Source organism: Toxorhynchites rutilus, chromosome 3, assembly GCF_029784135.1.
Source record: "Toxorhynchites rutilus septentrionalis strain SRP chromosome 3, ASM2978413v1, whole genome shotgun sequence".
Lineage (NCBI taxonomy): Eukaryota > Metazoa > Arthropoda > Insecta > Diptera > Culicidae > Toxorhynchites > Toxorhynchites rutilus.
In genome coordinates, this window is record NC_073746.1 from 194,140,917 (window position 1) to 194,155,894 (window position 14,978).

The 14,978-nt window shown below is 38.6% G+C and overlaps 1 protein-coding gene across 8 annotated transcripts in view; it reads left to right on the plus strand.

Annotated features, from left to right (window-relative positions):
- Positions 1 to 14,006, plus strand: part of LOC129777691 (inactivation-no-after-potential D protein) — a 362,102-nt gene extending 348,096 nt beyond the window's left edge. For 7 of the 8 annotated variants that reach the window (XM_055784115.1, XM_055784117.1, XM_055784121.1 and 4 more), the window contains 5 exons: positions 4,651 to 4,752; positions 4,865 to 5,254; positions 5,318 to 5,476; positions 9,108 to 9,242; positions 13,614 to 14,006. In XM_055784115.1, the coding sequence (XP_055640090.1) occupies positions 4,651 to 4,752; positions 4,865 to 5,254; positions 5,318 to 5,476; positions 9,108 to 9,242; positions 13,614 to 13,793 (966 nt within the window). In that variant the 3' untranslated portion in view covers positions 13,794 to 14,006. The remainder of the gene's footprint in view (positions 1 to 4,650; positions 4,753 to 4,864; positions 5,255 to 5,317; positions 5,477 to 9,107; positions 9,243 to 13,613) is intronic. The other variant, XM_055784119.1, reaches the window with a different exon arrangement.
- Positions 14,007 to 14,978: the final 972 nt, after the last annotated feature.

Sequence of the window (14,978 nt, forward strand, 5' to 3'; positions counted from 1 at the left end):
TTCGTGGTTTTCGCCTATTGTTTCACATCCTTCGATCGAACTATCACTACAGGCTCTCTGCTTTTCCATTGCTTTGGAGTTGATCTCTCGCTCCTCACCATATCAGCATAAGTTGTGCGCCTTGCTTCATTTACTTTATTTTCCCCAGGAATAGGAACATGAAGGTCCTCAATTCTAGGTCTCTTCCGCGATCGAAGATTGCTACTTGGACCAGACGGAGTAACAATATCACCCACTGGCTCATTTGTTTGATTTCTTGCTCTCTCCCATTCAGTTTCACTCGACTCCAATTGATTAAATTTCTCCTTATTTTCTTCTGCCATTCTACTAATTTCCTTCGCTAATTTTCCAACTTCCATTTCAATTTTTAAACTCACACACGTTTCCATATCTTTCATTCTTCTGTCCAATTTTTCTTCCCATTTTTGCACACTTTCACTGAATTTTCCAAGAATTTCATTGCATTTTTTCATCACATCATTGTAGCTAACTTGCTGCTTGCGGCACCCATGACACATATATTTCAAACCACGATTTGTTTTCATTGCTTCCATTCCATGCCTATCTATTTACTGATGGGGAAGAATAATCTTCTGAAGCTATCCTGTTAATTGCGATTGATTGAAAAACCACAAAACCAAATGTATTTGGTCACAGTGTTACATGGATAGAAAACATTCAATTAAACTCTTTCACATGAATATATTTTGAAAATTCCCAAAGGAACTGGCAGATTATTTTCCAGCAATGATTAGATCTTTCCGGAACTTTCTCGATGCTGAATGGCATCCTAACGGAAAGAGTTCTGCGCGTGTATGTGTCGATCCTTCGCCGTCCACCTCCTCCAGCACGTTAGGCAACGATGTTGTCTTGTCGATGTCCTCACGAAAAATGAATGTGTCTCACCACCAGAATATCGCTTAAGTATGCTTTTTGTGTGTGATTGAATCGAGAGAAGGTGTGGTTTACAATGGCAATTTGGAAGGCAAACTAGAGGGGAATGAACTCTCTGAGCTCGGAACTTTCGGCGACTGAGCAATAATCGATTGCGGGCGCATACAATATTGGATACGGAAATATCCTACTGATGGGGAAGAATAATCTTCTGAAGCTATCCTGTTAATTGCGATTGATTGAAAAACCACAAAACCAAATGTATTTGGTCACAGTGTTACATGGATAGAAAACATTCAATTAAACTCTTTCACATGAATATATTTTGAAAATTCCCAGAGGAACTGGCAGATTATTTTCAGTAACGATTAGTTATTTCCACATTTTCCTCGATACTGGAAGCCCACCAGTGGTTAATGCCAACTCGATAACCACCTGTTAATAGCACTTAATTGAAACATATTTGGTCACAGTGTTACATGGATAGAAAACATTCAATTAAACTCTTTCACATGAATATATTTTGAAAATTCCCAGAGGAACTGGCAGATTATTTTCAGTAACGATTAGATATTTCCACATTTTCCTCGATACTGGAAGCCCACCAGTGGTTAATGCCAACTCGATAACCACCTGTTAATAGCACTTGGTTGAAACATATTTGGTCACAGTGTAACATGGATAGAAAACATTCAATTAAACTCTTTCACATGAATATATTTTGAAAATTCCCAAAGGAACTGGCAGATTATTTTCCAGCAATGATTAGATCTTTCCAGAACTTTCTCGATGCTGAATGGCATCCTAACGGAAAGAGTTCTGCGCGTGTATGTGTCGATCCTTCGCCGTCCACCTCCTCCAGCACGTTAGGCAACGATGTTGTCTTGTCGATGTCCTCACGAAAAATGAATGTGTCTCACCACCAGAATATCGCTTAAGTATGCTTTTTGTGTATGATTGAATCGAGAGAAGGTGTGGTTTACGATGGCAATTTGGAAGGCAAACTAGAGGGGAATGAACTCTCTGAGCTCGGAACTTTCGGCGACTGAGCAATAATCGATTGCGGGCGCATACAATATTGGATACGGAAATATCCTACTGATGGGGAAGAATAATCTTCTGAAGCTATCCTGTTAATTGCGATTGATTGAAAAACCACAAAACCAAATGTATTTGTTCACAGTGTTACATGAATAGAAAACATTCAATTAAACTCTTTCACATGAATATATTTTGAAAATTCCTAAAGGAACTGGCAGATTATTTTCAGTAACGATTAGATATTTCCACATTTTCCTCGATACTGGAAGCCCACCAGTGGTTAATGCCAACTCGATAACCACCTGTTAATAGCACTTGATTGAAACATATTTGGTCACAGTGTTACATGGATAGAAAACATTCAATTAAACTCTTTCACATGAATATATTTTGAAAATTCCCAAAGGAACTGGCAGATTATTTTCCAGCAATGATTAGATCTTTCCGGAACTTTCTCGATGCTGAATGGCATCCTAACGGAAAGAGTTCTGCGCGTGTATGTGTCGATCCTTCGCCGTCCACCTCCTCCAGCACGTTAGGCAACGATGTTGTCTTGTCGATGTCCTCACGAAAAATGAATGTGTCTCACCACCAGAATATCGCTTAAGTATGCTTTTTGTGTGTGATTGAATCGAGAGAAGGTGTGGTTTACGATGGCAATTTGGAAGGCAAACTAGAGGGGAATGAACTCTCTGAGCTCGGAACTTTCGGCGACTGAGCAATAATCGATTGCGGGCGCATACAATATTGGATACGGAAATATCCTACTGATGGGGAAGAATAATCTTCTGAAGCTATCCTGTTAATTGCGATTGATTGAAAAACCACCAAACCAAATGTATTTGGTCACAGTGTTACATGGATAGAAAACATTCAATTAAACTCTTTCACATGAATATATTTTGAAAATTCCCAAAGGAACTGGCAGATTATTTTCAGTAACGATTAGATATTTCCACATTTTCCTCGATACTGGAAGCCCACCAGTGGTTAATGCCAACTCGATAACGACCTGTTAATAGCACTTGATGAAACATATTTGGTCACAGTGTTACATGGATAGAAAACATTCAATTAAACTCTTTCACATGAATATATTTTGAAAATTCCCAAAGGAACTGGCAGATTATTTTCAGTAACGATTAGATATTTCCACATTTTCCTCGATACTGGAAGCCCACCAGTGGTTAATGCCAACTCGATAACCACCTGTTAATAGCACTTGATTGAAACATATTTGGTCACAGTGTAACATGGATAGAAAACATTCAATTAAACTCTTTCACATGAATATATTTTGAAAATTCCCAGAGGAACTGGCAGATTATTTTCAGTAACGATTAGATATTTCCACATTTTCCTCGATACTGGAAGCCCACCAGTGGTTAATGCCAACTCGATAACCACCTGTTAATAGCCGCGCGTGTATGTGTGTGTAGCGATGTCTTCCCAGGGAACCGTTTGTGGCATCACTCTCCTCCTGATAGATTCCCTTCTGGCCTAGGGTGCACAAACAGGCTCTTGGTGACACCGTTCATCCGCGCTTTCATGATAAATAAAGAGCTTCACCGCAACAGCGACAACATGCTCCAATCGGTGTTCATTTAGAACTGAGTGGATTTCGGAGCGCCGCTCGCTTATATACCGATTGGTGATTTCAATAGCCTGTTTTAAAGCAATTTTAAGACTATTGAAACAAGTTTTTGGATCAAAAAGTAACAAGTATATAACGCGTAGACATTTTATCTTTCGAATGAAGTGTTTATCATAACATTTCGTTCAGTTGTTTAGGAGCTATTAACGCTCAAAATCTCGGTCTCCGGCGTAACGCTTTCGTTTTCGAAACTTTGATTTTACACCCCGGTATAGAAATGAAAGACGTAGTCCTACGTCAAAAATCATTTCAAAGATTATTCTACTAAGCAGTTGTTTCTCAAATTTCACAGCATTATAGAATAATATCCGAAGGTATAAACAAGCGACTTATATAAAATAACAGCGTAGTTCTACGTCAACAATGCGGTCGTATCTTGGACACAACCTCCTATAATTTTTGTACCAGTTGGACTTTATATGGATGTAGGTGCAAGTCCAAATGCAAAATTTGCCACAATGATGTGTTTGACAAGCCCAATTGCTGAGCACGCCGTGGAATCGAAACATTCGGGTCATCCTCCACACTGGCAGCAACAGCAGCAATATTTTCGGCCGAACGCACATTACGATGATGCACAGGTTTCACAATATCCGCTACGGATCCAGTTTGTTCGAATTTACGCACTACATTAGTGATTGTGTGCTCTGTAGGCCGTCCATGACGACCAAAATCCGTCCGTAATGCTCGAAAAACATTTGCCGGTTTTTCAAAAAAATTTTAGTATAATTTAACAAAATTAACACGTTCTGCAATGCTAAAACGATCCATATTGTAAAATGGCAGAAATTCAACTAACGATATGACGCTTTGGTTGACAGCTATGTCAAACGGTTGTCAGCGCAGGGCTGTATACTTTCGGAAGCCCGAAATGGAAAACCCTGTACAATTGAATAGTCTAAATTAAGAAAATAAGAAAATGGGTACTAGTTTTCTTTTACTAGTACGTGACATTTAAATGCCTAAAAAATATAAGCTCGGGGGGAACTGACCTTTCTTGTTGAATCCTGAATACGAGTATTTTTTTCATAGATGAAAAATTTTGAACCGTTTTTTCCCAGGGACCCGCCGGATTAGGGATAATGATTATTGAAGGAAAACATGCAGAAGTAGGACAAGGAATTTTCGTTTCTGACATCCAGGAGGGTTCTTCAGCAGATAAGGTACAGTTTGCTTGGAATAACCATGTGTACATCTAACTTGTTCAAATATATATATATATATATATATATATATATATATATATATATATATATATATACACGTATATTTTAGGCTGGATTAAATATAGGAGAATTGATTTTATCTGTCAATAAAGATTCATTGATAGGCTGCAGTTACGAAGCCGCAGCTTCGTTATTAAAAAAAGCAGAAGGGGTTGTTACTTTGAAAATATGTAATCCTAACAAAGCAAAAGAATCTCAAGACACTAGTGAAAAAATTGATGCATCGAATGAAAACTCGTCTGCTGCTACATCGGGAGCAAATACGGCCAAAGAATCGAGCAAACCAGCAAACCAGAAACCTCAACCATCACCAGCGAAAGAAGTTGTTGATCCATCAAAAACTGAAGTTATCGAAAATGAGAACACACTAATCGAATTAAGTACTGAAAAGAACCCTTTGGGAATCATGGTAACTGGAGGCTGCGATTCACGAATCAATGTAAATAATTATATGAGCTGTTTTTTAAGATTATAATACTCTGTTTTCTTTTAATTTCAATAGACGGGAGCAGTTATTGTTGATATCTTACCAAACAGTATTGCGTGCAAAGATAAACGTCTCCAAGTTTTCGATCAAATATTAGAAATTAATGGTACAAAAATAACTGCGGAACTAACTGAAAATCAAATACAGAAGGCCGTGAAGCAGTTACAACCGAAGGTAAGCATTTTATTTTCTACAACAAATTCCAGATCAAATCGAACAAAATGATTCTGAAATCAGTTGGCTAACTTGGCGGTAATACTATTAGCTAATGTCAGACATATATTCGATTGCGTTGGCAAGGTATATCATCATATATCATTGTTTATCTTTATTAAAAATAACACACCTTTTTTCAATTTTGAATGATATAAAATTTCTGTGCAACATGAGTATTTCTATTTTATAAAATTCTGTGCCCCAAAAAGCTAATGCAGTTATGACAAAGTACTGTGGAATGCACTCTAGTACTCCACAGGAACGGAATACTGTCAACTGAATTACTAGAAAAAATAAATTTCTGGGTGTCAACTAAGCACACGCAAATTGTTTCTAACAGAAACCTCCAGATCAAAATATGCTAATAATGTCCCTATCAATCGCATTATGTCTATATACAGGGTCTTTCAGATTAAACGCTCACGCAACAAATTTTAATAACTTCTACAAAAGTGAACCGATTTTTATTTTTCAAAAACGAAAATAAAGTTTATTTTAGGAAATTTTCGATGTGACCACCCCTGCTTTCGATAACGCGTTTTAAAAGGTGAACAAAATTCTTTATGCACAACTCTAACATTACGACTTCGATGCTGTTGAAAATCCGAGTTATTTCTTCTTTAAGTTACTCCAAATTTTGTGGCTTATTACCATAGCGAATATTACGAACGAGTAGCCGAATATTATCGTCCCGAAGTGGGGAATGCAGTGTTACCATCGACGGAGCGAAAAAAAATATAAGAAGCTATACGTTTTGACGTAGGACTACGTCTAACCGGAAGATATAGGGGGTGAAATGGAAATCTAGGCACTGAACAAGTAGGAAAAAATGCAAGATTTGGAACGCTTATAACTCGAGCATTTCTCAATAGATCGCAAAGGTTTTTGCATCAATTGATAGGAAATATATCTACGCATCTATCATAACGAATAACATTTCATTTTTCTTGAGATAAATAATTGAATAATTGTGAAATATCAAGCATTGTCAAAATGCACTATGTGCCCATTTTTGATTGGTCCATTTTGTGCTCCTCAAATCGTACCGACCAAAACGGGCAACCAGAGCAGCAGCGAAATAGAATGAAGCACGATTGGAAAGGAAAAAGAAAAAAAATGAACGAAACATTGGTCGCAGTCTCACACATGCGTAATTCTCGAGCCAGCCAGTCAGCTTAAAAATCCCCGCTCCGCTGCCGTAACGATCATTCTCGTTCAAACCGTACACCACATCGGTTCGCATCACAACACATCAACAAACTAACACAAGCAGCCATGTCTGGATATGGCAAAGGAGGAAAAGTGAAGGGAAAGGCAAAATTCCGCTCGAACCATTTTGGACTGTAGTTTCCCGTAGGTGTATTCGCCAATTGCTCCGTAAGGGTAGCTAGGCCGAGCGCGTTATTACCAGTGCACCAGTCCACCTAGCCGCCGTTAGTTTCGGCTGCCGAAGTGATCGCTAAACAGGAAGGTTTAGCCGAACAAGATGGGGATATCGAGTGACAACAAAACAATAAACGCTTTAGATTGAAGATAATTTTGTGATCCTGAAAAGGACCCTTTTTAGCCTGTATGTGAATCCAACGAGCGAACAAATCGTAATGAATGTATTTTTTTGCCATCGCTCCCTTTTAACGCTCATTCGTTCGTCTCGTTGGACTCGCCCCTCTAGCTGAGTCTGCCGATTTGTCTCTATCCTGTGAGTGTGTACCGCTAGAGTATAAAACACGCGAACCCCAAAAAAATATCTTATTTTCTTTCAAACCGTAAACCCGTGTGGTTGTACGGCTTGGCATCGTGGACGTAACAAAGGAGGACAAGTTAAGGGAAAGGCAAAGTCTCACTCGAACCGTGCAGGTCTCCAGTTCCCTGTTGGTCGCATTCACTGATTGCTCCGCAAGGGTAACTAGACCGAACGGATTGGTGCCGGAGCACCAGTATACCGAACAGCGATTATAGAGTTTCGGCCGTCGGAGTGCTCGAGTTGGCTTGCAAAGCTGCTCACGACAATCAGAAAACCCGCATCAAGAACAGAGCAGCTTCGGTTCGGCGCTCATCACGGCAACAATTAGTTTCAGTGAGTGGCAAAGTGTTTCTCCGGCACGTCGCATTAAATGTAATTTACTGAACAATATGTCACAAGCTGGATGGGAAGAAATTTTCCAACTGTGAAAGCTGTGGCGAGTGGTAAACGCAACAGCTAAACAGGAATGTTTAACCGAACAAGATGAGAATATCGAGTGATAACAAAAACACAACACCAAAGGTTCTTTTCAGAACCATCAACATATTCATAAAGAGTAAACAGTAAACTAATCCATTTTTCATGTAGATAGGTAGGTATTCACGTAGAAGAAGAAAATAAAACAATATATTTAAAATATATATTTAACAAAAGCTGTCCCCTGTGTCTACGTCACTCCGGTTATGTCCCCGACATTACCCACCCGTCTTTTTTTGCGTGAGCGTTTAATCTGAAAGACCTTGCACAATCAGCACTGCGAAACAATTGACACAACAATGAATAAAAAACAGCTAAAAGAAACATGTACCGTGGGAATGATATTTAACTTAAGAAAACATTGTAAAATCAATACAGTAGAACCCCGGATTATCCGCTAAAACGAGTTCTATAGTAATCATATAAAGCTTCCAGAAATATGTGGTAGACTTTTGCTCTTTTGTTTTGGTCATGTCTTTCACGTTATCCGACCACTGGTACCCTTAGAAAAATCCTCGGTCGAAAACTACTAAATACATTTGGTAATGCAAAATTAGTAGAATGTACAAATTTTTTGTACATATTGTCAACAAACCCGCATCCCTACCAGAGATTAGTATATTTTACTCGATAACATTAGTAAGCTTGGATATTGTCATATCTGAAAATTGGTGAGAAAAGCGCGTATTAACCATTTTCATTGTTCCTATAAGGCAATACGGAGGTATAATAAGGATATAATTCTGATACGTGCATTTTCGGCGAGAAAATGTAGCCGATATTGGGCTTCCGAATCATTGTTCTGCTTGACATATGTGTTTATTAGTACGGTCGAAAATGACTATAGATTGGTAGTATTTACCAAAAAATTCGTTATATTTACTAATTATTTCTCTCAGTGTATGCACGACCTTACAGATAGATAGTTTGATGATTTCTATTTTGATAAAACAAAGTTTTCATGTTGAAATATCTTTTTTCGCAATTGCACTTCGTTTCTAGTTTTTTATTAATTTATTTGTTGGTCGTTATCCGCGATTTTTGTTATCCGAAGTGACCTCGTCAGGCTATTTCCCGGATAATCGGGGTTCTACTGTATATAAGTATGAAGTCTACATTTGCTTGACGAAAATGAATAAATAAATAGCATATTGCCAGCAAAGTTCAAAGTCAAATCTCAAGATTAAAATTATATAAATTAACGATAGAAAAATAAATTGTATTTACCTGCGCGTTTCTCTACCTGAATTGGTGCAACATATGCTTTGTTCTTATACAATCCTGGGATTTATAACTAAAATAAACAAAAGAATGTATAATGATCCATATATATAGATATATATATATATATATATATATTCTTTGAAGGTTCGTATGGTTGTATACCGGGCAAATCCTGCTCAAACGGAAAATACAGAAATTGAATTGACGAAAAAATCTGGGAAACAGTTTGGCATAGCCTTTCGTACTAACCATCGACAAGGAATTACTGTTACAGAGTTGGTAGGTATTATCAATTCCGGTATGCTTTTGTTGTAGAATTAATTGTATCAAATATAAGACATGTCTTAAATACCTTATATCAGCCATACCTTGCCAAACCGATATAGTGGTTCTCAGATTTTCGTGGAAATTGGTAGCTTTGATCTTTATCGCAAAATATTGGTTTTTTAAATTTTTTTTTATTGGGGTGCAGTTTTTTTCCATCTGATCTAGACACGGCAGACATCTCCCGTCAAGTTTATGTTTGTTTTCGCCGATTGCATAAAACTTATTATCTGGCAATGAATTTATTGTAGGCAAAAACCAACAAATCATGGTCAGTAGTAATAACTGTCAGTAAAGTGAATGGTGACAAAAATAAGACTCTTGCATAAATTTTAATTTTGAGTGTATTTGAGTGTTTTGAGTGTAAGGCGGCTCGCACATCAGAGCAATAAGCAACTAACTATCCACATGCAATATTATCGCCAATGGGTTTTTACATTTAATTTTTGTTGATCTCGCACACCGACGCAATACGATATCGCTATCACCTTTGTAGAGCAACACATATTGCTAGCAACACAACGTGTCGGTTGAAAAGCAACTTATCGCCCATAATTTGACAAATTTCGTTCATTAGGCAGGTTGTTTGCATGATGTCAGGCGTTTTTATTGCTTTGGTATTCGAAGCACAACAAAATATGTTGCCTGTTGCATATTGCGTATTGCAGTTTGCTAGTTGCTTATTGCTCCGGTGTGCGAGCTGCCTTAGCAATAAGCAACTAACAACTAGTAACATGCAATAAGCAATATTATCGCCAATGGGTTTTTCTATTACAATTTTGTTGATCTCGCACACCGACGCAATATAATATCGCTGTTGCCTTTGTAGAACAACATATATCGCTAGCAACACGACGTGTTGGTTGAAAAGCAACTAATCGCCCATCATTTGGCAAGTTTCGTTCATTAAGCAGATTGTTTGCATAATATCAGGCGTTTTTATTGATTTGGTATACGAAGTACAACAAATATGTTGCCTATTACATATTGCGTATTGCTGCCTGCTAGTTGCTTATTGCTTCGGTGTGCGAGCCGCCTAAAGCATATTCATAACATTTGTTTTGAATTGGTCCAATTCAAACCCTTCTCCATTTGCTTTGATTACCGTGTGTCCCAGAGCGTCCGCGGGATAATCGGAGGTCGCCCGAGGCCGAACGGTGACTGCCTGTTGATAAGTGGCGAAAAATGTGCCGAGTGCCTACTTGATTGCTAAACTGACGATGCCCATGTTGGAGGAACTGGGAATACTTCATAATTACCAGTCGGAATCGTTGTTGAAAAGTGTTACAGCTAGCACGCACGATATCGTGAGGCATGTCATCTCAAATCTTCCCCATGCGTTGCTTGAAAGTATCCCCAGTCAATCCTATGATGGTCTCTAGTTTGCCTAGCATGTTACCCCATGCATAGTTTGTCCAGAGGAATATCAGAAAGATGTGCTGCATATATCCGATCATTTAGTTGGTTGTGGTGATCCTGTAGCTCGAATTTTTTTTTCGTCCAAAACAGAATTTCACAATCACCGACATCTGCCGACATATTTCGACCCTTACAGCCTTCTGCTTTTCAGTCAAACCGTGTATCCGTAGTTTTTTATATGAAATCAATCGAAGATCGTCTTCCAAAATATTCTTCATGCATGACTGCGAAATTCTCAGTTTCTTTAACATCCAGACTGCCAGGATTCCGTTGGCTATCTTACTCGTTTTATGGTTTCCATATCCCTTACAGTGCGTTTACGGCCATGTTTGGCGAGTATTTTCCAAGAACCGGTTTCCGCTTGATGGTACGAATGATATTTTTTTCGTTTTTTCCGAGTAGCTCCAGCTTCTTTAAAATATCACACGTTCGAAAGTTTTTATTAACGTTGAACTACGTCTTTCATTAAGGGTGTCAAATCAGAAAACAGGTCACGTTTTTATGAAATAAAGTTAACGTTAATAACTATTTTTGCCGCGAACGGATTTTGGCGATTTGCATACTAAACGAATCGGAAATTCCCTAAGATTTGTTTAATATGCTATACATTAGAATCCCTTGGTTTGTAAATGGTTAAAATTCATGAAAACTTTAAGCGTTTCTATTTTCCCATACATTTGTTCAGTCCATTTGTGTGCTTTCCCGAACAGAGCTGTCAATAACGAGCAACTTATCGACGACCAACATAGGGGAAATCGTAGGATATAAAGTCACCGTGAACAAAGAAAAGAAGAAGAATGAAGGGGAATACTTGCCTAGAGTATAAACAGTGGATCTCGCTGAGACAAACTTTAGAGGCGAATGAACTGCAAAGTTTAAAGCCTCTTAAAAACAAAGAAAGAAGAAGAAGACAAACTTTCATTCGGCATCGGACTTTTGAGCAATCCAGTTCACTTTGCTTTCGCTGCACTTCGATCTAAGATTGGACCCCACCAGTGGTAATTCAACTTGGAAATCGTCGTGTGGTTTTTCCAGTTCGTTTTCGCGTTATTCGTATCGTATGTTCTTCTTTCCGCGTCATAAATTGGACGCTTCGCGTAGTGTGCGATGAGCAAGAAGAAGAGGAAGGCAGGCTCGAGCCCTGCAAAAAACGAACGCATTGCCAGGGGCAATAACATTTCGAGGTAAGCGTCATCTAATGATGCACGCGGTGTTGGTGCAGTGAAAAGCGCTCGCACTGAACCGAGCCTTCGCAAATGTGACACCGCACCGAACAACAGCGAAGTAGGCGATTTCGGCGCGTCGGTCGAAAATGTAAACGCCCAGGCAGCAACCAAAATCAAGCCCCCCCCCCCGCTGGTGGTGAAGGCGGTCGCTCTTGACAAACTCATCAGCGAATTCGCATCGATGGGTGTTACAGCAGAGTACAAGCTGTGTGGCATAATTCAGTCTTATTCCAAGCAGTTAACATTGTTTATTTTCCGTCTTCATAAGGGCTTCGTTTGTGCCTTTGAGAATGCATCAATGCATTAAACTGACGTTCTGGCGAAGCAGGCGTTAAGGTTGTGCACCAAAAAGTTATTTGGGAATACTAAGCATCTTGAATGTCTTACTGGAATGTTATAAGTTATTTGGGTTCGCGTGCCAGTCACAAAACTGCCTTCAACTAGAATTGCATTTGCGCTAATATTGATCATAATGAAGCATTGCAACTGTTTTCGAGGTTGTTATTAACAAAAAAATTTCTCTTGTTTAGTCATCAAGAAAGTAAATGTTCTGGAATTTTGTATGTGATTAGGTTTCGCTTGCCAGTAACAAAACTTCCTCCACTAAGGGTGACAGCTGCGCTTCTCTAGCATGTAATATTAACAGAAGCGTTTCTTTTGAGAATAGCGCAAAATGATGAGAAATGTTTATATTACTAGTAGTTTCAAGCCACCAATGTATGGCTCTGTATGCATGCTATGGTGAACGCTTGTTTGGCGCTTGGTTTACGCTTAGTTTGTACGAACGATATCTAGAGGTGAGATTCCTTTGAGGCAATACTAAATAACATGTAGCATGATATTTGATGCTTGCAAGTGTTGTTGTTTACATGCGGTGCCAAAGATATATTGATGTAGTTATGAGATATGGAATAATGGTGCTGGTGCAACATGTATATAATCGACTGTAGCCGAGTCTATGTCAATTTCGAAAAAGGCCACCAGAATAGCCTTCGAGGTAAATTTTCAATGCATTGACATGAAATAAATTGCGACATACGATTGTATTGCGACGGCAAGAATGAATCATCAATCAATTATCGTCAACTGATTCTACAATAAAAAAATCATTTCAGAGATTATTCTACTAAGCAGTTGTTTCTCAAATTTCACAGCATTATAGAATAATATCCGAAGGTATAAACAAGCGACTTATATAAAATAACAGCGTAGTTCTACGTCAACAATGCGGTCGTATCTTGGACACAACCTCCTATAATTTTTTTGAAAACAGACTTATCACAAGTTCCCTTTTTTGCGTCCATGATCACCAGGACTCTTAAACTTCAAGGACTCGAAACGAATTAATTAAACACGTCCAAAAACACTGTTATTACAAGTAAAATTACCTGGAAAAACGCTACTCTGTCGTTTCTTGGGGCACAGGTCAGTCCTGTTAAGTTTTGGTTGGATTGGGCGACCTAATACTGCAGTCGGGTGTCACATTTGCATAACCCGATTGGATTTGGAAGTTCAATAAAACACCTTCATTTTAACTACTGACCATGATTCTTACGTAAAATCAATGCTTGATTTCTGATTGATTTTTAAGTTCCGGATTCTAAGTGGACCATACTTTATTGATTCTACATTTTAAGCTCCCAATATCTTATACATATGCTAACTGAAGTTTTGTTTGCAGATACCTGGAGGAATAGCGGAATCCGATGGAAAAATACAGAAGGGTGATATTGTAACTCATTTAAATTCCGAGCTATTGAATAATGCATCGATGGAAGATTGTTCAGCGTTAGTTAAAACGGTACAGGGGAAAGTGACCTTTACGATTTTAAGGCCAAAACCAAAGCTGCGTGTTCTCTAAGGAAATTTTTTCATAAGTAATAAGCTTCGGACGTGCTGTAGAATAACATTTTGTATTTGCCAAAAACAATATGTATCGTACTTGAATTCTAAAGATTTAATAGGTTTTAATAATGTTGAAGCATTTTCTATTACTAATTTATATCGTTATATTATTGGTTTATTTAGTCTACATCCATAATCCACACGCATCGAATAAAATGTTTATTCTCAAGCTGCGTTTAACGAAAACTGTGAAAACCTTCATCTAACGTTAGCATTAAGAATATGAACTTTTTTCGGATGGTCATAAAAAACAGATAATTGAGTTTGATAAATTTCCGATGGAAGGTAACTATATTAACTTACTTGCAAAAAAAATCAACGCCCTTGCGAGCGGCCTTCCGGCAGTTAACCGGAACATTCGCCATGTCGGAAGAAAATATGCGTGTAGGCATGTTCTCAGTTTTCGCGACAACATTGTTGGAGTAGATCTTACGCTTCTGGTTTTGCCCAGAAATTCTGTGCACCACATCGATGTTCAGCCGCTCCATCTTCTCTAACGATCACTTCGAGTAGTGGGCATATGCCAGATCCTGTAACCCCCCCGACTATTAATGGAAGAGAACTCTTAAGGTCGAGCAGCGTTTCGCCTCAAACCCTGTTGGGACCGAAAGGGCACTTACTAAGTAGTAACACACAATAATACAACACGTGTCCACTAATCGTCAACAGCACACGTTCTTCTCAACTCGAATCTCACTAACTTAGGCTCAAAGGCTTCTAAGCTTATTCATCTGACCACTATCTGCGAACGAGGCCTGGTGGTTCCGTTCGAACCCGAATAACGAGTACTCAAAAAACAGAGAAAAACAATCAAGGGCTGTTTGTTGTGGTAGATAAGTTCGAAAACGAAAGTAATATTTAATAACGGAATTTATTTTAGGGATTTTGTTTGTGGGTGGATGTGAGGGTGATTTAATTGATGACTATTTACACACGGTACTTGCAATTTTTGTGGGTTGCCTCCGTTCTCCTTCTCGGCTAGATATACCAGCTGCAGTTTTGGATTTAGTCACTGGTGTCTTGATTGACCAGTAATCCGGTAGATTGTCCCTCGTCAGGGCCTCTTCCTGTGCGATCTTGTATAACGTCCACGTGCGGGTCTGTAGAGAGAAGCCAATACAAAAAGGCCCGTTAGCCGGAC